The sequence below is a fragment of the Mesoplodon densirostris genome, chromosome 13 (assembly GCF_025265405.1).
Source record: "Mesoplodon densirostris isolate mMesDen1 chromosome 13, mMesDen1 primary haplotype, whole genome shotgun sequence".
In the NCBI taxonomy this organism is placed as follows: Eukaryota; Metazoa; Chordata; class Mammalia; order Artiodactyla; family Ziphiidae; genus Mesoplodon; species Mesoplodon densirostris.
In genome coordinates, this window is record NC_082673.1 from 90,310,266 (window position 1) to 90,334,905 (window position 24,640).

At 44.1% G+C, this 24,640-nt stretch overlaps 2 protein-coding genes across 4 annotated transcripts in view; one reads left to right on the plus strand and one right to left on the minus strand.

Annotated features, from left to right (window-relative positions):
• Positions 1–24,640, minus strand: part of PTK2 (protein tyrosine kinase 2) — a 250,824-nt gene that overhangs the window by 223,441 nt on the left and 2,743 nt on the right. The window lies entirely within an intron of this gene.
• The window catches only part of LOC132500643 (basic proline-rich protein-like), a 103,375-nt gene that overhangs the window by 50,714 nt on the left and 28,021 nt on the right, over positions 1–24,640 (plus strand). The window contains exons 2-3 of the mRNA XM_060115737.1: positions 5,051–5,194; positions 15,581–15,717. Coding sequence (XP_059971720.1) covers positions 5,051–5,194; positions 15,581–15,717 — 281 coding nt within the window. The remainder of the gene's footprint in view (positions 1–5,050; positions 5,195–15,580; positions 15,718–24,640) is intronic.

The window sequence follows — 24,640 nt, forward strand, 5'->3', positions numbered from 1 at the left end:
ACATGGCATGCACTGTGTAATATGAGAAGTGTCAGCCTGGCGTTAGGGAATCTGGCCTCCCGCACGTTATGACATGAGGCCCTTACGGATCGAGCCCAATCTGACTCTCCAGAGTCCTAACATCTCTCAACATTGGTCTCCTAGGAATCCTACACTCCAGCAAAGGTAAACTACTTCCAGTTTACAGAACACATGTGCCCTCCCTCACACCTCTATGCCACTTGCAGGTCTCTCCACCTGGATATTCCTGCCCTGGCTGAACCAGGATGCACAGCTGCAGGGAGCCACGCCCCTCTCTCCTGCACGCCCCCAGCATCCCATCACTGACAGAGGGATCTCTGGAGTGACTGACACATGCCATGCATGGTACCGGGCACTGGAATACACATCAGTCAACAGGGGAGACACGGCCCTGTCCCCAAGGACCCGTGTGGTGTAGCTTCCGGTTTAACACGCTTACTAGAGTGGATGTTAAATCCGACCCGATCTGTCAGCCTCTCCCTCCACCGAAACAGCAAGATTCTAGGGACAATGGCAGCCCTTTTCAGCTCTGCAGCCTCAGGACCGACACACTATTAAATAAAACCAAAGTTAAGGTCAAAAAAACCTCCAGTCAGTGGCAGGAGGTAAGTCACATGTGCTCTTTAGAGGCCCTCTGCCTTTTCTTTCCTTCTCTTGTTTGTTTTTGACCTCTTTTCTATTAGAGGAGTACAAACCTGAAAACTTCATTCACTGAAATGCAAGTCTCTGACAACTGGCTTTCTTCCTGCTGTGAAAGGCAAAACACTCCCCAGGTCTGGTTTTTGTTCACCACTATATACCCAATAGTATCCACTGTATCAAGCACGTAGAGCACATAATCAATAAACATGTACTCGATGCATGAGTGATAATGCCTGAATAAATGAATGGATACACTAGCTCTTGAGTGCCTTATAACTGCTCTTTGCTTCATACTGTATTTTAAGGAGAATTCAAGTAAGTAACAACATTTCGTTTTAAGCAACAGGAGGCCTGCTCACTTGCCATGTTAGCAGTGGGAGACTCAGTGCATGCTGAGCTCCAGCACTCCTGTTTATCACATGAGCCAATCTATCTTTATTAAGAATATGAAGCTATGCATTTTAACTACAAAACTGATCAAATATAAGCATAAAAATTTGAACTAGCTCAAATAGAGCAGAAAACTAGATATTTCCCAAACTGTATAATTAAAATACATAAATAAAATCTTTTGCTCCAGATAAACAGAAACTAAGCTTGTCTCACTATATAATAAAATACACTGCCAGGTCCCTGAAGGTATCTGTAAGATGGATACTCTCTACACTTTGAGCATGAATGGTGTGTTTTATGATGGGTATAAATAGACACCTGGGCTGCTCTGAACCTTCACCTTTGCCTTTCTAACATACAAGCTAAAATTTCCCACCAGTCTCACACTCCAAATCTGTATTTCATTAACAGGTAAAATATTTCCTTCCATCATCTTGCTTACAGCGTTCTCACTTCAATGCACAATCCAACGTGGCCAGCTTTCTAACATCCATCTCTCAGTAAGTCTCAATAACAACCCTAATCACACAATGACAGCCCTTCTCCTAAGTGCTTTATAAGTACTAGCTCCTCACGCCTCTAGCTGGTTACTATTAGTGTTCCCATTTTACACATAAGAAAGCTAAGTCTGGGGCTTCCCTGGTGGCGCAGTGGTTGAGTCCGCCTGCTGATGCAGGGGACACAGGTTCGTGCCCCGGTCCGGGAGGATCCCACGTGCCGCGGAGCGGCTGGGCCCGTGAGCCATGGCCGCTGAGCCTGCGCGTCCGGAGCCTGTGCTCCACGGCGGGAGGGGCCACAACAGTGAGAGGCCCGCGTACCGTAAAAAAAAAAAAAAAAAAGAAAGCTAAGTCTGAAAGAAATTAAGAAATTTTCAAGGTCACACAGCAAGCAAGGGAGAGATCAGGGATTCAAACACTAGCTTAACAGCACTTTTAAAATCATGATGCTATTCTGGTTTCCCAAATTAACCAGATAATATTACTGTTAAAACAATGAACATGATCTGGGCTTTCCAAAGCAAGCACAGCAGAAAAACTCTTCCTAAAGCTGAGTAACATTCAACATGACACAATGACAAACTGTAAGTTATCTGGCTCGAATTAAGCATGTAGGCTGAACTCCTGGAGGAGAATTGGTCTTTGATGCTAAGTGCTAACTAAGGCCAAAACCCACTATTTCTTAACCCACAACATCGTAACAATTTAAGTTAACTGTGATGGTCTCCAATGTCCAAAACATACAACCATTTCACACAGGCTGCCCTTCCTCTAAGCTCAGTCTACCACCAGTTTTGTATGTAGGCAAGCTGCAACCTGTATCCTAAAAAATATTAGGTCAGAAGTAACTTTCTGAAAAAACAAAAATATATAAAGAATGTGAATATGATTATGAAAATCATCTGGGCAACCAAAAGCTTCTTTATGCTTCAAACTAATTTTCTAGCCAAAAATATTCTAATACTAGACTGTGGTGCTGCGCACAGGTTGGGATGCAGTGTCTCAGGCATCTCTGAGATGCCTGGTACTAAACTAATGACTAAGTGAATACATTAACAAGAAAGAAGAGGTAAAGCTACTAAATTCAGAAAAAACAATATTAACAACAACACTCATAAAAGATCGCCTATTATGCCTGCAGAGTAAATGATTAATATAAACTGCCTTCTAGTTCTTGGAGAAACTGATCAAACTAAATTGGAGAATGATTAAGATTAGCCTTCAGGAACTCCCCTGGCGGTCCGGTGGGTAAGACTCCGCGCTCCCAATGCAGGGGGCCCAGGTTCGATCCCTGGTGGGGGAACTAGATCCGGCATGCATGCTGCAACTAAGGCCCGGCGCAGCCTAAATAAATAAAAATAAATCTTTAAAAAAAAAATTAGCCTTCAAATTCCCACGACAGAAATATCTACATTGTTAGGAACTGTATTTGTTGAACATAAAGTTGATTCTTTCCTTATTTATTTATATGACTAGCCATGTACGAACTATGTTATACCACATTTGTAAGAGAGTTACGATCATCTCTACCTAACAGATGAGATAACAAAATTAGAGTTTAAGCAACCTCGTCACCATCACACAGGGAGCAAGGATCAGATCTGAGACTCAAAGTAAAATCTGTCCAAAGTCCATGCTCTTAACCGCTGCTCTACTTTGCACTGTAACATTCCCAGAAAATTCTACTGTGCAAAAGGCTTAAAAATATTAACAAAACACTATTCTACTCAAATTAATTAATAGGCACAGTTAATATATTCAAGACAAGTCAACCCTTCAATCATACTCAAAAGAACTAATGGTTATTACGGTATATCTAAGGGTCATTTTGTCTACCTGAGAGAGACACCAAAAGAAGGACCTATGAACCAAATTCAAGAAGTAATTAGAAGGAGCATCTCCTGTAGGGACCAAGAGAGGTAACTGATCAAGGGACAGTCATTTGGACATTAATGGCCCAGATGAAACCAGAAACCATCATTACCTGCACAATGGAAGCAGTGTGCAAGTGCAGGGTCCCAGATCTAGGTAAGGAAGAGTAAAGCATACTCTATCCTGTCTCTCCTGGAGACAGCAAAGTAAACCTGGATGGAGCAACTGCAGAAGCTATTTAGTGAAAAGTACACAGTAGCAGGTGGATTAGGAAAGGAGACTGGAATTCAAACCACCACCAAATTAACAGATTTAAATATGACAAAGAGCCCCTAACAAAATACCCTAAATGTGGAGGATGTGCTCCACATATATTCGGCATAGGAAGAGCCAGGCACACTTTGATTCCCATGGGAAAAGAAAATCAAGATAAGTCAATACTGAAATGAAACAGATGGTAGAATTAGCCCACAAAGCCTTTAAAGCAGCTATTATGCAAATAATCCCATAAACAAGCACACATCCATATACCCAATATCACAAATTCTTTTTATCTCTTAAACCCACGGGCTTTGGCCCCCACCACTCCATAGAAACTTCTCTATCCAAGATCACCAATAATCTCCAAACTGCTCGACCCAGTGGTCAGTACTCTGGCCTCACCTGACAAGAGTCGGTCACTTCCTCTCCCCTACTCTTGGCTCCCAGGATGCCGTCTTCCCCTGCTTTCTTCTCAGCTCACAGGTGCCTGCTCCTCTCTCTAACCAGTCAATTCCAGAGCCCCCAGGGCTCTGTCCGTTCTCCTCTTGGCTGTGCTTACCTCCCAGGCAAGCTCACTCTGAATGCTGTTTCCTGCTAACTCTAAAATGCGTCTCTAGTTCAGACCCGCTGCCCAGCTGTTGTCCTGGACGGACTGCTGTCAACACTGCATCGCAGCCACCACCTTCCACCTTCTCCTGTGCATCACAGAGGAGAAGCCAGACCTGGGTTTCCCCAAACCCCCGCCTGCCACAACTCAGGGCTGGAGTAACTAATAAGAGGCACTTGTGCAAGGCTGGTAAGATGAACGAGAAAAGTACCCTCAGGAGGCAGCTGTGGGCAGAAGCATAGCTGCAGGTCGAGGCGTAGGGAGAAAAAAGAATTCACCAACTGTGGCAGCTAAGAGCTAGAGTGGCTTCCACAGAGAATTCCCAGTGGCCCCAGAGGGAGACCCCACGAACCACCTGCTTCAACCACTGAGATCAGCAGCAGCGGCTCCAACTGTCCAGGTCACTGTTGATTCCAGATGAGCTCCTGGGACACACACACTGTAATGGCTGCTTCCTTGACCTTCAACCCTGCCAGCCCTACAGCAACAGATGTTCCTATATTGAAGAAACATCTAGAGTGGCTTCTGTTTTCCTGACCAAACCGTGACAGAGGCACTGTATGCTGGGACCAGCCGCTAGCCCGCTCAGAGCAGTGAAACGTCGCCAAAGAGAGCGGCGTAAAATGCCCAGCAGACCCCTCAAAGCTCAGGCGTGGCCTTCCGACACGACCCTTCCGCACGCGGCCAACTGCTGAGGGTGTCATCCCTAACCCTTCCTCCCATGCTCCCCACCCAATCTGGTCGCCTTTTCCTGCAGAACACACCCCGAAACTGCCCTTGGCGAAACATCCCCCGGCACCAGGCTGACCCGAGCCACGAAGACGGCAGCAGCCACGCCCACGCAGCACCGGCCTCCCTGCTCCCGCCCTGGCCACCCCAGCGCCTGTTCCCAACGCCGCACGTGACTCGGACTCTCAATCAGACGCACCACTTCTCTGCTCAAGATCCTAGACAGTCCCTCAGTTTACACGGATGTTTGCACGGCCAAAGAAATGTGCTGAGAAAAAACAAACCTGCTTAAGACTATCAGCCTTTCAGCAAGAACAGTTGCTCAAAGAGTTGAGGACATGGGAAACAACATCAATAATCAATTAAAGAACAAGGCAAATGATTCTGGGTGGCTTTCCTTGGCTGTTGATGCGTCAACAGATGGTTCCCACACTGCTCGGCTATTTATTCAAGGAGCCAATGGTACTGAGGAACTGGCCTCCAAGAATAGTGTATGTGGAACTACGGGTGAGAATATTTTCAAAGAACTGGAGAAAACACTAATTTAGTACAACCTGAAGTGGAATACAAATGATGACAGTAAAAATACATGGGGAGGGACTTCCCTGGTGGTCCAGGGGCTAAGGCTCCGCACTCCCAATGCAGGGGGCCCGGGTTTGATCCCTGGTCAGGGAACTAGATCCCGCATGCATGCCGCAACCGAGAGTTCACATGTCGCAACTGAAGATCCCACATACTGCAACTAAGACCCGGCACAGCCAAATAAATAAATAAATATTTTTTAAAAAAATACATGGGAAGCAGAAGAAGGGTTGGCTGGACAAATTTACAAAGATTATGAAAATGTAAGCTGTACATGTACAGCTTTTAAAACCTGTAAAGCTTTTAAACATAGTTATTTAAACTATGGTTATTCATTGTATTCTTCATCGGCACGTACTCTGTGCAAAGTATTTTAATCTGTTATGTGTTACTAAACCAGTAGCATCAACAGCAAACTTCACTAAAATATCCTGACTTGTCCTCCCATACAGCAGTTTAATGACTGGGGGTAGGTTTTGTTGTGACTTGTTGACCTCAGAGTCATGACTGAAATTTTTCTGAAAAAGACCTTCCTTCAATTATCACTGTTATCGAAAAACTGTATTCCATGAAATTAGCTGTTGCTAAAGACTTGATAATATTTCTTAATGAATTCAACCTAAAATTACAAGGCACAACAGTGCTTATATGAGAGACTTCTACTGCAGTAAAGTCATTTCAATGACAACCAGTGTTTGAATCACAAGTGACACCACGCTTCTTTACACTCTCCCCGTGCTATCAAAAGTTACAACGACAAGCGAGATTTCCATTCCCACACAAATTCACAGCAGTTACATTTCTGAGTTTAAGCTACAGCAGCATTTTTTGAACTTGATGCAAGTATAATGAAAATTTACATATTTCAAAATCCATTTAACTATGCAGTTGAGGCCCCACTCTAACCATCAATTGGAAGTGATTAATCTGCAATATAATGACATGCTAAAAGGCAAATATCAAGAAGAACCTAACAGAATTCTATAAATGCCTTCCAAGCAATGAATATGCTCAATTAAAATGATATACTCCTGCAATGATATCAGGATCTGAGAGTACCTATCGGCAAAAGACATTTTCAAAGGTGAAACACATAAAACCTCCTGGGCAGATCAGCATTAAGAGGTGAGTATTGTAATTGACTCCAATGACAGGGAGCACTGACTTCAAAACTCCAATTAAGGAAAATGTTATCCCCTTCCTCCCCCAAAAGAGAATTCCATTCTTCTCATTAGTGGACCTGTATTATAAAAAAAATTATACTCCATTATAATTTGAATTCTGTCCATGAAAAAGTTGTAGAAATTCTGTGTTCTCTCTTATTATAGAAGTATTTACATAATATCCTTGATTTTGCCTATTAGTCTGAAAAACCTAAGATATTTCCTTTTATGGAAACTGTGTGCCTTTACAGAAATGTTTGACAATCCGTTTTAGTCAACTAAATCCCCCTGTCTTCTACACACAGGTACAGTTAAGACATATTTCACCCATCTTCAACTTTCTCTGTTGATCTTCTTTTTTTTTTTTTTTTTTTGGCAGTACGCGGGCCTCTCACTGTTGTGGCCTCTCCCGTTGCGGAGCACAGGCTCTGGACGCGCAGGCCCAGCGGCCATAGCTCACGGGCCCAGCCGCTCCGCGGCATGTGGGATCTTCCCGGACCGGGGCACGAACCCGCGTCCCCTGCATCGGCAGGCGGACTCTCAACCACTGCGCCACCAGGGAAGCCCGTTGATCTTCTTTTTGATTTATGTCTGTGTTTTACATTTATTCCTGATAAATTTTAACTCTACCTTATTGATTTCAGCACTTCATTACAACCTGTCAAAATATTTTAAAATTCTGATTCTAAAAATGAGCTGACTCCCAGCATGACTCCTGATCTTTATTCAAGTCCCTTATAAAAACATTAGGACAGGTGTCAAGGATGACACACTTCTAGAGACATCTTTACTTTGGTGTAGAAATTCTGATTTTTCAGTTTTGTGGTGAATTATACTGCGTGTGGCGGCAACATATATCTTCTATCTAAAGGCAATAATTCCTTGAACTCCCTAGTAATGACAGAAATAATAATTAACTTCTCCAGGCTTTGTGCAGTAAAGCATGAACCTTGCCCAGGGAAAGGTCTTGCCCGCGCACAGCTCCTGGGAAGTCACCTCTGAGCCCTCAGAACCTCCGGCCTGATTAGGCCGCCTTAATTTAGCTGGGGGCCTGAGGTCACACATTCCTAGGAAGAAACTACACTCATTTTTGGTGCTAGCAAATCCTACTTAAAGGTGACACCTGTCCATCCCTCACAGCCATGTGACTATTAAGAGATGCCTAACAGTATGTAAACTTCAGCTCTAACATACAATAGCATGTTGAAAATATTCCAGGACCGTTGGAGTCCCACACACCTGGCCGGCCTTCTATGTACCAAAAACGTGTCTTGTTTTGTCTGTGGAGGGGAAGGCTGGGGATACAGTTCCACTTCGGAGGGGCTGCATGTGTTTGGGGTTTAGCTGGCAGTTTGGGATGTATTACATTTAAAGTAAAACCCCTGTGATTTGGGATGATTAGCTTAAACCTTTGCAGAGTGCCAGAAGCATACAATCTAACAACAAGGAGCCCTGGGTGCTGGGCTCCCTTTCAATAATTCAACAAGAGCCCTAGAGTTCTCTCCCCAGGGAAAAACAACACACATTTACACACAATTCTGCTTACAACTGAATTTCTGGGGCTCATGGACCTAGGAAACAATGTTTCCTTCTCAAAGAAACTGTGATCCCTAGTAAACTCAAGAGCAAGGAGAGCTTCATGAACTTGTCACCCCAGGAGAAATCTGGGAGCTGTCCCAGAGTTACCCTGGACCCCTCTCGCGGCCCTGCCCCATCATTTGCCTGGTCGGGGCTTGGAGATTAACTCAGAAACGGGCTTCAAATCAGTCCCCTTCTCTCCCGCTCCTCAGTCATGCCCTTGATCAAGGCTTTCTTCATTTATCTGTACAACATAATTGTATGATTAAAAGAACACAAGCTATGGAACTGGACCATCTGAACTCTGCCCGTCACTTTACCAGCAAGTGACACCGGGCAGCCATTTCCTGAGTGACAAACGTGTGCTTCCTCCCCCTTCTCAACTGCTTTACTGTAACACCGCCCACGCTGATCCAGTCCAAACCTCCTCCAACCGTACAAATCTGTTCTATATCAGAATCAAGTACAAACTGCTTTGATCCTGCCTATAACGCCAACTTCACCTCCTCCTCTACCCAACCTGTCCTGTACTCCAGATTTGACAGAGACATTCAGCTCCACAAACCCCGGCCCCTCACGCCTCCACACCGGTGCGGGTCCTGCCTTGAAGGCCCTTCCTGCTTCCCATTTTCCACTCGACTTCTACAGATCCTTTCAGACAGTTAGAACCTGCAGAGGCCACTGCATCTGGTCCACAACCAGTTTTTGTATGGTTCCTTAGCTAAGAATGCTTTCTATTTTTGTAAAGGGTTAAAGAGGGAAAAAAAATATGTGACAGGCGATACGCGGCCTGCAAAGCCTGAAGTGTTCACCGTCTGGCCTTAAACAGAGAAAGTCTGCCGACACCAGAGCTTAACCATCAATGGGGACACGCCCTCCAGTCCTCAGAGCCCCTGCTGTGACACAGCCACTGACCTGAACCAGTCCCACTCCCTTCTTGTCTGTATCACCAGGGCTTAATACTGTATGAGGCACAAGACAGGTGTTTAATAAATGCTGAACAAATGAATGAACTGAATAGACCAGCTCAAAAACAAACCAGGGAAACATAAGTGGAAAAAGACTTAGCTTTTAATAGGAAAACACTACGTAAGTCGGGTAAAGATCCTGATCCTAGCACTTCACATTTGTCCAAACTTTACACAGTAGCTGCACAAATACCCTCAATGGCTGTGATTATAAATACTAGACTTTATAGGTAAGGACACCGAGACTCACAGAAACTAAACAACTTGTCAAAAGTCACCTGACAAAAGGCAGAGAGGCAATATCTGAACCCAGGTCTTCTGCTTCCCAGATGACATACTTTTTCTTTTAAAAAGACCTGCCTCCCCACACAAACCATGATGCCCAGACCCCTTCAACTACCAATACCTGAGACGTTAGGGGAGGGATAAAATTTAATTTCTGACTCATTATTTAATTTTGATAATTTTCAAGTCAATGCTACTTTTTGTAAACAAAACAAAAATGAAATGGATATGCAAAATAAGCACTAGGCTAAAAGACCCTGGTATAACCACAAACTAAAATTTTCTTTCTTTCCTTTTCTTCAATCAGTCCTTAAGAAAGTAAAATTAAACAGCTTAATTAACAAATGCCACTGAAAGGAAGCAGCTGCAGGCACAGCATGAACCCCTGCCCATCGGCTAAGCTGAAACAAACTGGCAGTCGAGGCAGTCACCTGTCCTCATGCTTCAGCTTGGACAGAACAGAGTCCAAGAGCTGAGAACGTCTATTAACACCTCGACTTCAGGCAGGAAACAAAACAAGTATTTCCAGAGGCAGAAATGAAATATAAGAAACTCTATTAAATAAAAAAATTTAGTCTAATCTATTAATCTAATCTTTTTGCAAAACCAAGGTATAAATTATGCATAGCTGGAATTTAAGTACCTAGGTGCCCAGAAGTTTCTGAGTCAGGACCAAGATGTATCCAAACTGAACTAGGATGTGGGTCTATTAAAGATAACATTAATTTCAAAGAAGTGGTTCCATACAGAACACATTTTCTTACTACAATCCCCTTTTAGAAATAAGTCACAAGGTACATGAAAAATATTCACTCATTTGGAATTTATCAAACACTAAAATAAATCATAAGTCATCAAAGGAATCTTAATGGAAATTAGAAAATATAGGGATTCCCTGATGGGCCAGTGGTTAGGACCCCATGCTTTCACTGCCGAGGGCCCGGGTTCAATCCTGGTCAGGGAACTAACATCCTACCAGCCATGCAGAGTGGCCAAAAGAAAAGAAAATATACCTAAATATTGAACATATTTATTGAATGGAACAATAAATGTTTTATGAATAAATAATAAAAATACCTCACATCAAATTGTAGCCCTCGGGCAAAGAAAGATTCCTTAAATGAGACCCAAAAAAAACTAATCCTAAAGAAAAAGACTGGGGCTTCCCTGGTGGCGCAGTGGTTAAGAATCCTCCTGCCAATGCAGGGGACACGGGTTCAAGCCCTGGTCCAGTAAGATCCTACCTGCCGCAGAGCAGCTAAGCCCGTGCGCCACAACTACTGGGCCTGCGCACTAGAGCCTGCGTGCCACAACTACTGAGCCCATGTGGCACAACTACTGAAGCCCATGTGCCTAGAGCCCGTGCTCTGCAACAAGAGAAGCCACCGCAGCGAGAAGCCGGCGCACCGTAACAAAGAGTAGCCCCCACTCGCCACAACTAGAGAAAGCCTGTGCACAGCAACGAAGACCCAACGCAGCCAATAAACTAATTAATTTTTAAAAAAGGAAAAGACTGATAAAGTCAATGATATTAAAATTAAGAACTTTAGTTCCAAGGCACCTCAACAGTAAAAAGACAAACCAGAAACTGGAAGAAAATATTCACAACTTATAATGACAAAGGATAGTAATCCACACGTAGAAAGAACACCTACAAGTCAATAAGAAAAACATAAGATGAAATTAGGTCAATGTTTTCACAGGTCCTTCACAGAAGAGAGAAGAAATATGACCAATATATTAAAAGAGTATCAACAAAGTTAGTAATAAGAGAAATTCAATTTAAAGCCACAAAAAGATATTATTACATAACCACCAGAATGGTAAAACTGAAAAAAAGACAAAATAAACTACTAGCAAGGATGCAGAGCAACCAGGAGTGGGATATAAGTTGGCAGGGGTGCTCCAAAAGCAATCTGGCAGTAAGCAGTCAAGCTGAAGGCTGGCCAGCCCAGAACCGGCATCGCACTCCCACGTGGGCAGGCTGGACACATCCACACACGTGGGCAGCCAAAGACGCGTCAGCAGCGCTTGCAAGAGCAAGGCTGCAAACCACACAAATGCCCATCAACTGGAGGCCAGGTTACACAACAGTGACAGTGAACGCACTGATCACGTACGGCACCTCCCACGGGTCTCAGTCAGAGTGCTGAGTGGGAAAAGGCAAGTCACGTGTAGTGTGATTCCCTAATAGAAAGTTCAACACAGACGAAACTAACACAAAAATAAGAAATGATAAACGCAACATGCATTCAGTGACCGCTGTTTTAAATGCTGGGGATACAGTAGTGAACAGACATTTTGCCCTGAGATTTTCTGTCACAGCCAAGTGACAAAGAAAATAAAAGTGAGTAAAATACAAATGATATCAGGCCTTGAAGAAGGAGGCTGTAGCTAAGGGGGCTGAGAGGACGATGGCTATGCAGGCTTCACGATGTGGGAGGCGGGCTGCGGTGGGCAGCAGGCAGGCCTTCAGAGCGGGGATGCTCCATTGCTGCAGCTGGGCCGTAGGTGCTGGGCTTGCTTTATTCTTCTCTACACCAGGGTGGCCCCATTGCTTGTTTTTGTACAGCCCATGAGCTAAGAAAGGTTTTTACACTGCATATGATTAAAGAAATTATTAAAAGTATAATAACATTTTGTTGCATGTGAAATTACATGAAATTCAAATTTCAGGGTCCAGAAATAAAATTTCTGTCTGTACTGGAACACAGACAACTCACTCCTTTACCACAGCTGCATTTGTGCCAGAATGGCAGGGCTGAGTACTGGGGACAGAAGCTGTAGGTGGCCTGCAGAGCCCAAATGTGTCTTGTCAGGGTCAGTACGAGGAAGCTCACCTCTGCGGACTTGGGTACCTTCCTCTGGGAGATCAGAGCACTCTTGATCTACACCTTACGTACATCTTACACATGTTCTTCTGTATCTCTTCAATGTTTAATAAAATCATTTTTTGAAAAAGACTAATACACTAAGTGTATTTCTCTAATGAACCTTGTTCTATTAAAGCTTCATGCTGCTTCTTCATCCTAATGACTAAGTTTTAAAAAAACAAGATATGTACTGCTATCAGGAGCATTAAAGCAAGACAGCAAAGCAAAGCAAGCTACTGTTTATTTTGACTCAAGTACAAGAAAAACAGAAAGGGAGGGAGAGAGGGAAGGAAGGAGGGAGGAAGGGAGGGAGTGAAGGAGGGAGGGAGGGACGGAGGAGGGAGGAAGGGGGGACTTTTCCACTCCAGTTTCCAAGGCTGTGGAGAGAACCACAGCCTTGCTTAACACCCACCTCATTAAGACTATTAGATGTTTCTGCGCATCACTGACTTAAAAAAGCTGTACAGTTACACCTGATCCCTTCCAGTCTTCTGAAAGAAATGTGTCATGAACTGTTATGTCACATTTTAGCAAGGGCCACAATATCTGGCCAGCATTAGCATATATGTTCCCAAAGCAAGTGCCTTCACATCTTTTAAATATAAGCCAGTATCTCTGATTAGAGTTAATATTAATTAATGATGCCCATTAAAGGTGGTGATGAATACAGGGAGTTCATTACAACATTCTGTTTTTGCATATGTCTGAAAATTTCCACAAAGTTTTAAAATAAAATTGAAGATTCATATTTTAACTTTAATTATTAAGTATAATATTCATGTAATAGAAACTCACACAATTCCCATTTATGCATGTTTCAAAATCCTTAGTATAAAATGGCTTTCCATCACCCTTACTACTGGCAACTTTTTAAAAAAATGCTTATTTAAAAATCTACGTGAGGGGCTTCCCTGGTGGCACAGTGGTTAAGAATTGCCTGCCCATGCAGGGGAAACAGGTTCAAGCCCTGGTCCAGGAAGATCCCACATGCTGCGGAGCAAATAAGCCCGTGCGCCACAACTACTGAGCCTGCGTTCTAGAGCCTGCGAGCCACAACTACTGAGCCCACGTGCTACAACTACTGAAGCCCGCGTGCTACAACTACTGAAGCCTGCGTGCCTAGAGCCTGTGCTCCGCAACAAGAGAAGCCACCGCAATGAGAAGCCCGTGCACCGCAACAAAGAGTAGCCCCCACTCGCCACGACTAGAGAAAGCCCGTGCACAGCAACAAAGAGTAGCCCCCACTCGCCACGACTAGAGAAAGCCCGTGCACAGCAACAAAGACCCAAGGCAGCCAAAAATAAATAACTTAAATAAATTAAAAAACAAAATCTATGTGAAGACATAGCACTGCCCCTTCTGACCCCAGCAGAAAGGAAGAGGCTGACAGCAACGAGCTGAGAAAGTCAAAGGACCTTCACCCACAGGAAAACCAGCTGTATCAGCTGTGCCTCAACGTTCTCTGTGTATACAGCAGTAAATGAAAGAAATACCCCCATTCTCTTTGAGCTGCAACATTACAAAATGGGCAATAATGCAGGGAGGACTGAGAACTTTGAAAACTGGCAAACTTTTACTGTAAATGTTTACTTTTAATAGTTCTTACCTTGTGTGAAATATCTCAAAAGGTCACGCACTGGTGAACACCAGAACCTTACATGTTGCGCATCACCTCGTTCTCTCATCAGCCTATGGTTCTACTACTTGGCCGATTTAAAGGACAAGGAAATGGAGTTAGAGAAGTTAACAAACTAGCAGCCCAAGACCAGAGAGTCAGAGTCTGACTCCAAGGCCACGCCCTTCACAACTGCCCTGCCAGAGGTTATTCAACGTTCCAACTAAGTGAGGCAACAGTCATCTTATGACCCATACTTGGAAAACCAGTACCTTGCTACTCAAAGTGGGGCCCAGGGACCACCAGCACGGCACCACCTGAGAGCCTGCTAGAAATGCAAGATCTGATGCCCCACCCTAGACAGACTGAATTAGAACCTCAAGCCTAACAAGATCCCTGGGTGATGTGTGTGCCTGTTCAGGTTTGAGAAGCCCTGATATAGAGCACGCTCACACTGGATTTTGAGGCAGTTTATCAGTTCAAATACACACCCTGGTACAGTTAAGTTGAGCTTTCACCTCTTCTGCTTGCTCTCTGATCCCGAAATGAAGCACCGGAGTGCTGGCAGGAGACTCCACAGGTGGCCACGAAGAGGACTGACGCGACCAGCCCACGTCTGTGGCCCCAACCTCTCCCCTCCCCACCCTCAGTCCCATGTACCACCCCGTCTTTCGGACAGAGCCCCTGCAGCCAGGCTGCACTTACTGAGCCAGCTGAACCCTTCTTCCCAGAGCAGCAGGCTACAGACGACGGCGATGTGCCCGTGCCCCCAGTTCCTTGAATCACGCCCAGCATCCGGGGCGCCCTGCGGCAGAAAGGGTCAGCGGGGACTGCTGCAGCACGTGCTCTTAACCTAATGCTCTGTGAGCTACAAAGAGAGCTTCCGACACCGCCCCAGCACTAATAATCCTCTTACCAGTTCACAGCGAATGCTCAGTGAATGGATGGAATATCCTTTTGTGACGTTTTCTTAAATCCGTGGTTTCTGCTACCTCTCTGATGCCAGAATCCAACGTACGGTGCAGTAAACCAATCTCTGCACGTTCCCACCGACATGTAGCTTTGCCTGTGCTTTCCTTCCGCCTAGAACACTCTCCCCCTCCTCCTCCCCTTCCCCGCCCGGCTCTTTCTGTTGACCCCTGGGGATGGAGTGGCAGCGTCCTGTAGTCCCCCGCAGCTCTGCCCAGCACCTGCTAACCATGGCACTGCCGCTGCCTGGTCGCTGGACTACGACCCGCTGGGGGCAGGGACTCAGCTCAGCGCGTGCTGAGCGTTCTCCCCAAATGCCAGTTCCATCGGCAGATCTGTGAGCGCCCCGCGGCCTGCCCTCCCCATCCGCACCCTGACAGCCACAGCCTGCGACCCACACCCACCTCACGGAGAGCCTTCCCCAGAAGCCTTAAGGGGCTCAGCCATGTTTGGCTGCAGGCAGATTCCAGAAAATGGCCAACCTTAAGCAGCAAGGGCAGCTCTGTTAGCGGCTCTCTGGGGCAGACTCGCCGCCACGAGGCCCCGCAGAAGCTCTCCCCGCAGAGGCTCTCGGTCCAGCCAGCGCTGCCCCGCAGGACTTCCTGCAACCGTGAAAACCTTCTCCCCACCTGCACCATCCGAGGGGGAGCCGCTAGTCACATGTGGGTACTGAGCCCTGGAAGTGGGGCTAGCCTGGCTGCTGGACAGAACTTTCAATCGGATTCCATTTTAACTTAAACGCGTGGCTAGCGGCTACTACAGGCGACGGCGGGCCCAGGTTTAGACTCTAGTCACTGGAGTGAAATGAAAAAGAACTTTCCTTGGCTCCTTAACTGCAGGCTACGTTGTTCGGTCCAACCCTCCCCTGAAAAAGGCTTAAAAAGACGGATAAAATACTTTAAAAATCTTAAAAGAAAAATCTTATTTCAAGAAGGAAATAACAAAATTAAAGTGAACTCAGGAACCCAGAGAGAAACAAGCAGAGAAACCACCTCTGCACGGAAGTCATTTGACAATTCTGAAATTTTCGACTTTCCTTTTCGTAACAGTGCAGGGAAAGAGGGACAGGAATCAAAGCCGGGCCCCGCAAAGTGTCTAACCCTACCTCCCTAAGCAGGACCTCAAAAGCTACACAGCTCAGGATGAGAGTAAGCAAGAAGTGAATCAGCTCACGAAGAGAATGACAGCTCTGTGCGGTCCAGAAAACCTCAAACCTTGGACTTGGTTTAAGATGGTCCCAGACTGGCTGAAGCAGAAACAAATGCTCTCTGGAGGGAGCTACCTTCATTCTAGGCCTCGAAAGAGTCCTCCAAGTAATGTGGACCCATATCCCACACCACAAACAAAAATTATCTCAAAATCAATCACAGATCTAAATGTAAAACCTAAAACTATAAATATTCGAGAGAGGGGAGGGGGAAACAGGAGAAAATCTTTGTGACCTAGGTTAGGCAACGATTTCTTAAATATGACACCAAAAAAGCACAATCCATAAAACAACAAATTGATAAATGAGACATTATCAAAATTTATAACTTCTGCTCTTCAAGACACTTAAGAGAATGCAAAAAACAAGCCATGGCATGGGAGGAAAGCATTGAGAGTATCTCACAAAGGACCTGTATCCAGAATACATAAAGAATCCACCCGTAAGAAAAAGTTTTTTCATGGGCAAAAGATCTGAACATCAAATAAGATATACAGATGGCAAGCAGACATATAAAAAGATACTCAGTGTTATTAAGGCATTTGGGAAATGTAAGTTAAAACCACAATGAAATATCATGACACACCTATTAGAACGGCAAAAACTTAAAAGACTAACCATCGTGTTGCCCCGATGATACAGAGCAACTGGAACTCTCGTACACTGCTGGTAGGAATGTAAAATGGTACAGCCACGTTAGAACACAGTTTGGCACTTTCTTAAAAAGCTACACAAGTTCAAAAAGAGTCACGTATCACACTGTTCACTGCAGCACTATTTACAATATATAAAGGACATGGAAGCAACCTAAGTGTCCATCGACAGACGAATGGATAAAGAAGATGTGGTACATATATAAAATGGATTATTCAGCCATAAAAAGAAATGAAATTGAGTTATTTGTAGTGAGGTGGATGGACCTAGAGTCTGTCATACAGAGTGAAGTACGTCAGAAAGAGAAAAACAAATACCGTATGCTAACACATATACATGGAATCTTAAAAAAAAAAAATGGTTCTGACAAACCTAGAGGCAGGACAGGAATAAAGATGCAGGCGTAGAGAATGGACTTGAGGACGGGGGAGGGGGAAGCTGGGACGAAGTGAGAGGGTAGCACTGACATCTATACACGACCAAATGTACAACAGAGAGCTAGTGGGAAGGAGCCGCAGAGCACAGGGAGACCAGCTCGGTGCTTTGTGACCACCTAGAGGGGTGGGGGAGGGAGGGGGGGAGGGAGACGCAAGAGGGAGGGGGTATGAGGATATATGTATGCATAGAACTGATTCACTTTGTTATACAGCAGAAACTAACACACCATTGTAAAGCAATTAGCCTCCAATAAAGATGTGAAAAAGAAGTAAAGCTATACAGACACCTACCATATGATCCAGCCATTACAACCCTAAACAACCATCCCCAGGAAAAATAGAAGCCTGGGTCCACAAAAAGACTCATACAAAAATATTCATATGCTTTATCCATAATAACCCAAATGTAGAATCAATTCTCTACACATTGATCTATACATTTAGTGTCATCCCAAACAACAACCAGAAGAATTTTCTGGGAAGTTGCCAAGTGATTCTAAAACATATACAGATCTGCAAAGGGTTGAGGATAGCCAAAGCACACTTGGAGGAGAACCAAGTGGGAAGAGGTCCATGAGGAGATAAGACTTATTATAAAGCTACAGTACTGTAGGCAGCTTAGTGCCAGAGGGATCAAATAGAGTCCAGACACACACATATATATGGACCTTTCATTTACAACAAAAGTGTCACCACAGAGCGCTGGGGGAAAGGAGCATTTATTCTTTTTAAGAAATGGTGTTGGGACAACTAAGATGTCCACATGTTAACGAAAGTGGATCCCTCCTTCACACTACACACCAAAACCAATTCCAAGAGAATTGTAAAGTTAAAAGGGAAAGGCAAAATCATAAAGCATTTAGAAAATAACAGGAATTAAGTTCATTATCTCAGGGTAGGGAAAGACACAAAAAGCACCAACTATAAAGGAAAAGACTGATAAACTGCACTACATTAAACTTAAGAACTTCTCTTCATTCAAAAAAGAAAAAAAGGGCTTCCCTGGTGGCGCAGTGGTTGAGAGTCCGCCTGCTGATGCAGGGGACACGGGTTCGTGCCCCGGTCTGGGAAGATCCCACATGCTGCGGAGCGGCTAGGCCCGTGAGCCATAGCCACTGAGCCTGTGCGTCCGGAGCCTGTGCTCCGCAACAGGAGAGGCCACAACGGTGAGAGACCTGCGTACGGCAAAAAAAAAAAAAAGAGAAAAAAGAAAAAAAAACAACCCACCAAGCTAGTGAAACTGCAAGACAAAGTAGGAAGAGACAGTGGCAAAATATACAACCAACAAAGGACCCGTGTTCTGAATACACAGAAGTCTACAAATAAATTTCTTTAAAACTAATAGAAAAATATGGGCACTTCACAAACCAGTGAATACAAATGGCCAGTAAATGTATAAAAAGATGTGCAACCTCCTTATAACCAAGAAAAGGCTTTTAAAACCACAGGGTGGGGGGCACCCCTGGTGGCGCAGTGGTTAAGAATCCGCCTGCCAATGCAGGGGACACAGGTTTGAGCCCTGGTCCGGGAAGATCCCACATGCCGCGGAGCAGCTAAGCCCGTGCGCCTCAACTACTGAGCCTGCGCTCTAGAGCCCGCGAGCCACAACTACTGAGCCTGCACGCCTAGAGCCCGTGCTCCACAACAAGAGAAGCCACCGCAGTGAAAAGCCCATGCACCACAACGAAGAGTAGCCCCTGCTCACCGCAACCACAGAAAGCCTGCGCACAGCAACGAAGACCCAACGCAGCCATAAATAAATAAACAAATAAAATGTTTTAAAAATAAAATAAAACCACAAGGTGGTAATAATACTACAGAAACGAACCCAAGGCGCTGGGAGGGGAGACTGACAGGGGAACAGAGACAGACGGGGATGAGCTGAAGCTGTAATCAGAGAGAAGGCTGCTCAGGGGATGCAGCCTGATGGTTGGGGGGAGGGGTCCGAGGAGAACCATCCACTGACATCCACTGAGAAGCTGCTCTGGGCCAGGCACACTCAAATGCACTTGCCCTCCGCATCCTCAGGTTCCGCATTCGAGGCTCAAAATATTGGGGAAAAATCCCAGAAAGTTCCAAATAGCAAAACTTGAACTTGCCACCTTGGCAATTATTTACATAGCATTACACTGTGTTCGGTATTATAAGTAATCTAGAGACGATTTAAAGTATACAGGAGGGTGTGCATTTAAATGTATGTATGTAAATACTACGTCATTTTAGGTAAGGGACTTGAGCATCCAAGGAACTTGGTATCTGAGGAGGGTCCTGGAACCAATACCCCACGAATACTGGGCAGACAGCTATACATTTAATGGGAGTCACATTAATGCCAACTTTAATTTCACTTGACCAATTTTAAGGAGAAAGAAATTGTTCCAAATAGCTCTTTCCACCAGCTCATTTCTATTATTTTTGCCTTCATGCAGCTGCACAGTTAACTGAAAGCTTGACCATGGTTTGGGGGTGCGGGGGGGGGGGGAGAAAATTCACATGGAAGGAACCTTCTCACTGTTTTGAGATCACATTACACTTAATTCCACCTGCCTTTGACTAGTCGTCTCTACCTTTGTAACAACTTTCACACACTTAAAAGACCCCTTACCACAAAAGGCCCACAACAGCGTCATTCGCTTTAGTCTCTGTAATTCCAGGACCTCAGTAGGAGAGACTCTTCTTCAATCATCAAACAATCACTGACTGACCATCTACTATGGCAGCATGAGGAAAAGATAATACAGAATCCTTGTCCCTCCGCTTATAATAGTCTATTTACCAACAGATGCATCTAATTCTGCACAAGGCACATCACCAATCCCATTTGGTACACTAACTTTTACTTAGCCGCCTTCTTAGGAAAAAAAGGAAAGGACAAAAGGCAAAACGAAATTCATTAAATTTAGATATGAATGTAATGCTAGGCATAGAATCAATTCACACAATGCTGCTTCATTAGTCACCCCAAGACTTGGCAATCACCCTGACTCTAGTATAAAGCTAGCCAATTTTTCAGCACCAAAGCAAAACCACCAGGGAACGTGTGCCTTAACCACTCACATGTACACACTCTCCTGTTATTTGCCAAAAGCCACAAGTCCGGGAACCACACAAACTGCCACTTCAACATAAGAGTGTTCATTTAAAATCCACACCAAGATTCAAAATAATTAAGTGGTCTCAACAGAAAACATTCAAAATCCCTACTAAACAAAAGGAGTTGTGAGGTCTTCTCAAGACTCTAAAAACCCTTAGAAACATATTTAAGAGTCCTGACATGAAGGCAACCTCACCAGCAAATCTAAGTGGTCAAAAAGACCATACACATACCTCTACCATTTATGAGTGATGTCTGCCTGCTACAACTGGCGTTTCTTTTAAAACACTCTAAAGCAGTGGTTCACAAACATTAGCATGCATCAAAAGCTACTGACAGCAAGCTGAAACTGACCACTGGCCCCGCCCCCAGAGTCAGATTCAGTAGGTCAGAAGCGGGGCAGGAGCATCTGCCCTTCTAACCTGTGGCTACTTTGAGAACCAATTCAACAACCTGAAGCTTCCTGGTCTCTGCTAGAGTGCCTGTTTCCCCACACCGTACAGCAGGACTAAGGGGGAACTCGCTGAGAAAGAACAAACTGCTCTTTTTTACCCAAATGTTGACTTTCCCCCAAGCAAAGGTAAGTGACCTGTCACGGCAAGGGAAAGCTGGCATGTTGTATATGTAACTGGCACTGCAGCAATACGAAAATGGGTTTTTGAAAATGGTTTCAGGGCATAATGGAAAACTCTTGTAAAGCAGCCAATGAATCCAGCTGATTAGTAAAAGACACGTTAGAGCTTCTGGACCAGTCATGAAGGAGCTTTTACAAGTTCCGCTCATTTTGTGTCACCTTGAGCAATTTTCTAGGTCTGCAGAACTTAGGATGAGTCCTCAAGAACACAAGATCAATTAATACAGGATCAGCTGCTAGAAAAAGAGAACAAAACTGTAAAGGGGCAGAGCAGTACTTGTTCCCTGGCCCAAGTCTGATGACAGTGGTCATCTAAAATAAAGCAGACAGGGTTTCCCTGGTGGCGCAGTGGTTGAGAATCTGCCTGCCAATGCAGGGGACACGGGTTCGAGCCCTGGTCTGGGAAGATCCCACATGCCGCGGAGCAACTAGCCCCGTGAGCCACAATTACTGAGCCTGCGCGTCTGGAGCCTGTGCTCCGCAACAAGAGAGGCCGCGATAGTGAGAGGCCCGCGCACCGCGATGAAGAGGGGCCCCCACTTGCTGCAACTAGACAAAGCCCTCGCACAGAAACGAAGACCCAACACAGCCAGAAATAAATAAATAAATAAATTTAACAAAAAATAAAATAAAGCAGACAAAGGTGAAGACACGATAATCCAATTCTTCCCTGGTATCAAGTCCTATGTGGTTTTAAAGTGAGGTCCTTTACCAAGGCAAACAACACAGCAGACAGCTAACTGATGTAATAGCTGTCCTCCAATAATTAATAAGTCTGGGTTCTTCTACTCAATAAATATTGTGTCAGGTACTGAAGATGGAAAAGTGTGTAAAACAAAGTTTCTGCCCTCATGGTGCTTAAATCCTCATGAGAAGGCACACAAGCCACTAAAAAAATATGTAATGTGTAAAATCATTTAAGCTCTTGCTTTAGGCCAGCAAAGACAAATGCATGGTGTTTTGGTCACCAGTAGACGTGACGAGCACCTTGGACTACTTTCAATACAGAATATGGGGGCAGAAGGGAGATCCTAGGCACACACAGCCCACAGACACGACTGTTTAGGTTCTTCTAAGCCTTGGTTTTGGCTGGCCCCAAATAAAGGAGCAGAGTATATGCCGACTCTTAAAAGCAGAACGGGGCTTCCCTGGTGGCGCAGTGGTTAAAAACCCGCCTGCCAATGCAGGAGACACAGGTTCGAGCCCTGGTCCAGTAAAACCCCACATGCCACGGAGCAACTAAGCCCGTGCACCACAACTATTGAGCCTGCGTGCCACAACTACTGAAGCCCATGTGCCTAGAGCCCGTGCTCCTCAACAAGAGAAGCCACAGCAATAAGCCTGCGCACCACAGGGAAGAGCAGCCTCTGCTTACCACAACTAGAGAAAAGCCGGCATGCAGCAACAAAGACCCAATGCAGCCAAAAATAAATTAATTAATTTTAAAAATACATTTTAAAATAAGCAGAATGGAAAATTCTAAGTTGGTGAGAGTAAGCACACTCATTTCAGAAACATTTATAGAGCAGCAATGTACCAGAGGTTGTAAATACTAGGATTACTACAAGGGGCTCATACCTGTGTGAGAAATGTGCAATTTGCTCTTCCCTCACACACTCCTTGCTTCCCACAAAACTGTCTTCAAACATCAACCCCTCAAAAAAGTCACCAATGAAAAAACGGTAAATGTGGAAGTTACTAAAGCACATCTTGACAAATAAGCAGTATCAATCACTGCATCATGCATTATACACTTTACCTAACTCTAAATTAATTTCAAATAATTAAACAATTTTGATATATTAATTAAAATGTTACCTCTACTATGTTGGCCAGATCAGAACTTCATGATCTGGAAGTGTCAGATTCAAATAGAAGATACAATTATCTAAACTTTCCCAGACATGGTCATTACACGAGCACACTATTTATTCCTACTGCAGAAGACTGGATTAAGATTTTACAGACTGCTACTTTTCCAGCCAGGGAGGCCGCAGGCAAGCTGTTAGGAGCTGGCACTGCAGAGTCCCTCGGGTCTGTCCAAACCGTCCACCACTGTGGGCTGAGGACCCGGGCGAGCTACTCTAACTCGATGCTTGCAGGGTTTCATCTACAAAAGGAGGATACAGACAGCAGTACAACTCAGCAGTTCTAGCGAGTAATAAAGGAAATAAAGCACTATGGCACCCAGCTCAGGCCTGGCACATGGTGTTTAACAAATGCAACTTACAGGATAGAGACTCTCCCACATTTAATTCACCTGTAAAAAGGTAAGAACACCTACCACCAGCACAGGGCACCCACACAGGTACCCAGTAATGTTCTTCCCCTACCACTGGAAAATATTCAAATGTGTAACTTCAGTCATTCTTCTTGATGGGAAAAATGAGTTTATAGTAAATAGCTATGTACATAAATAAGATTTAGGTAGGATTACCTTAATTAAATACAAAGTTTGTAAGGAAACACCTTTGTGTCCTTAAAAATAGGTAAACTTTGTGGTACTGCTACTAGTATTTTTCTCTGAGGCTTCCAACTGCTGAAGAGTGGGAATAGTGCCACTCGGGGAAACATTTATTTCCTACTATGTCTATAAATCATTTCCTTACTATTTATGCAAATCAGGCTATAATTAACAGTTTTGCTAAAAATTCCATTTAAACTGAAAGTTTAACTATATATGTGTATCTGAATTTCATTTCCATCACAGTGCCTAGTAAAAAAACAATACAACTGTTACAGATAGAAACAGAGGGGGCTCCTCTGCTGATTTACAATCAGAAACACATTTGTGCAGTTCTGAATGATAAGATTTAGCACAATTCCTAGAAATTAATGCCAGAAACTGGTACATATGAATTTCATTTCTCTTGCACCGGGCTGCCTTTTGGTAGTCATGAAATGAAGAAGAAAAAAGAACACTGCCAAAATGTCAGTAGAGAGAAAAAGCAATAAAGGGCTCAAATAATCCACTGCTAAACACTGTTTTACAGAAAAGAAGGAAAAGAACCATAACTTCTGAATGTACCTGGGTGAGCTAGAGAAACACAGGTGCACCCAAGGCAAGCTGGAGCTGCTCTCCATCCTTCTCCATTCCAAGGATCCTTCTAAAGGCTGATAAGCAACTTAACATTTGAATGCTTATTTGCATTCATAAACTTCTTGGAGTTTATTACTATTGACTCAGATAAGGTCATTTACTCTGCCCAAATTTTTTAAGTTAACATTTTAAATACAGACATCAGTGAAAATTCTCAAAGATCCCCACAGTAATTTTTTCTAATTATTTAAGGGATTTCAGTAAGAGGAAACTAATGAAAATATGTTCTTAAACTAAAGCTTTATGGCAAAATAAAGTACTTCAGAAACTAAACTTTTCTGATTTACTAGCAAAAAAAAAAAAAACTCATTTAAAAACTCATTTCACAAATATGATAAAAATAACAGAACTTTTTACCAATGGCATTTTTTGCAGATCTAGAACAACAACAACAAAATCTAAAAACGTGTGGAAACACAAAAGACCCCAAATAGTCAAAGAGATTTTGAGAAAGAAAAG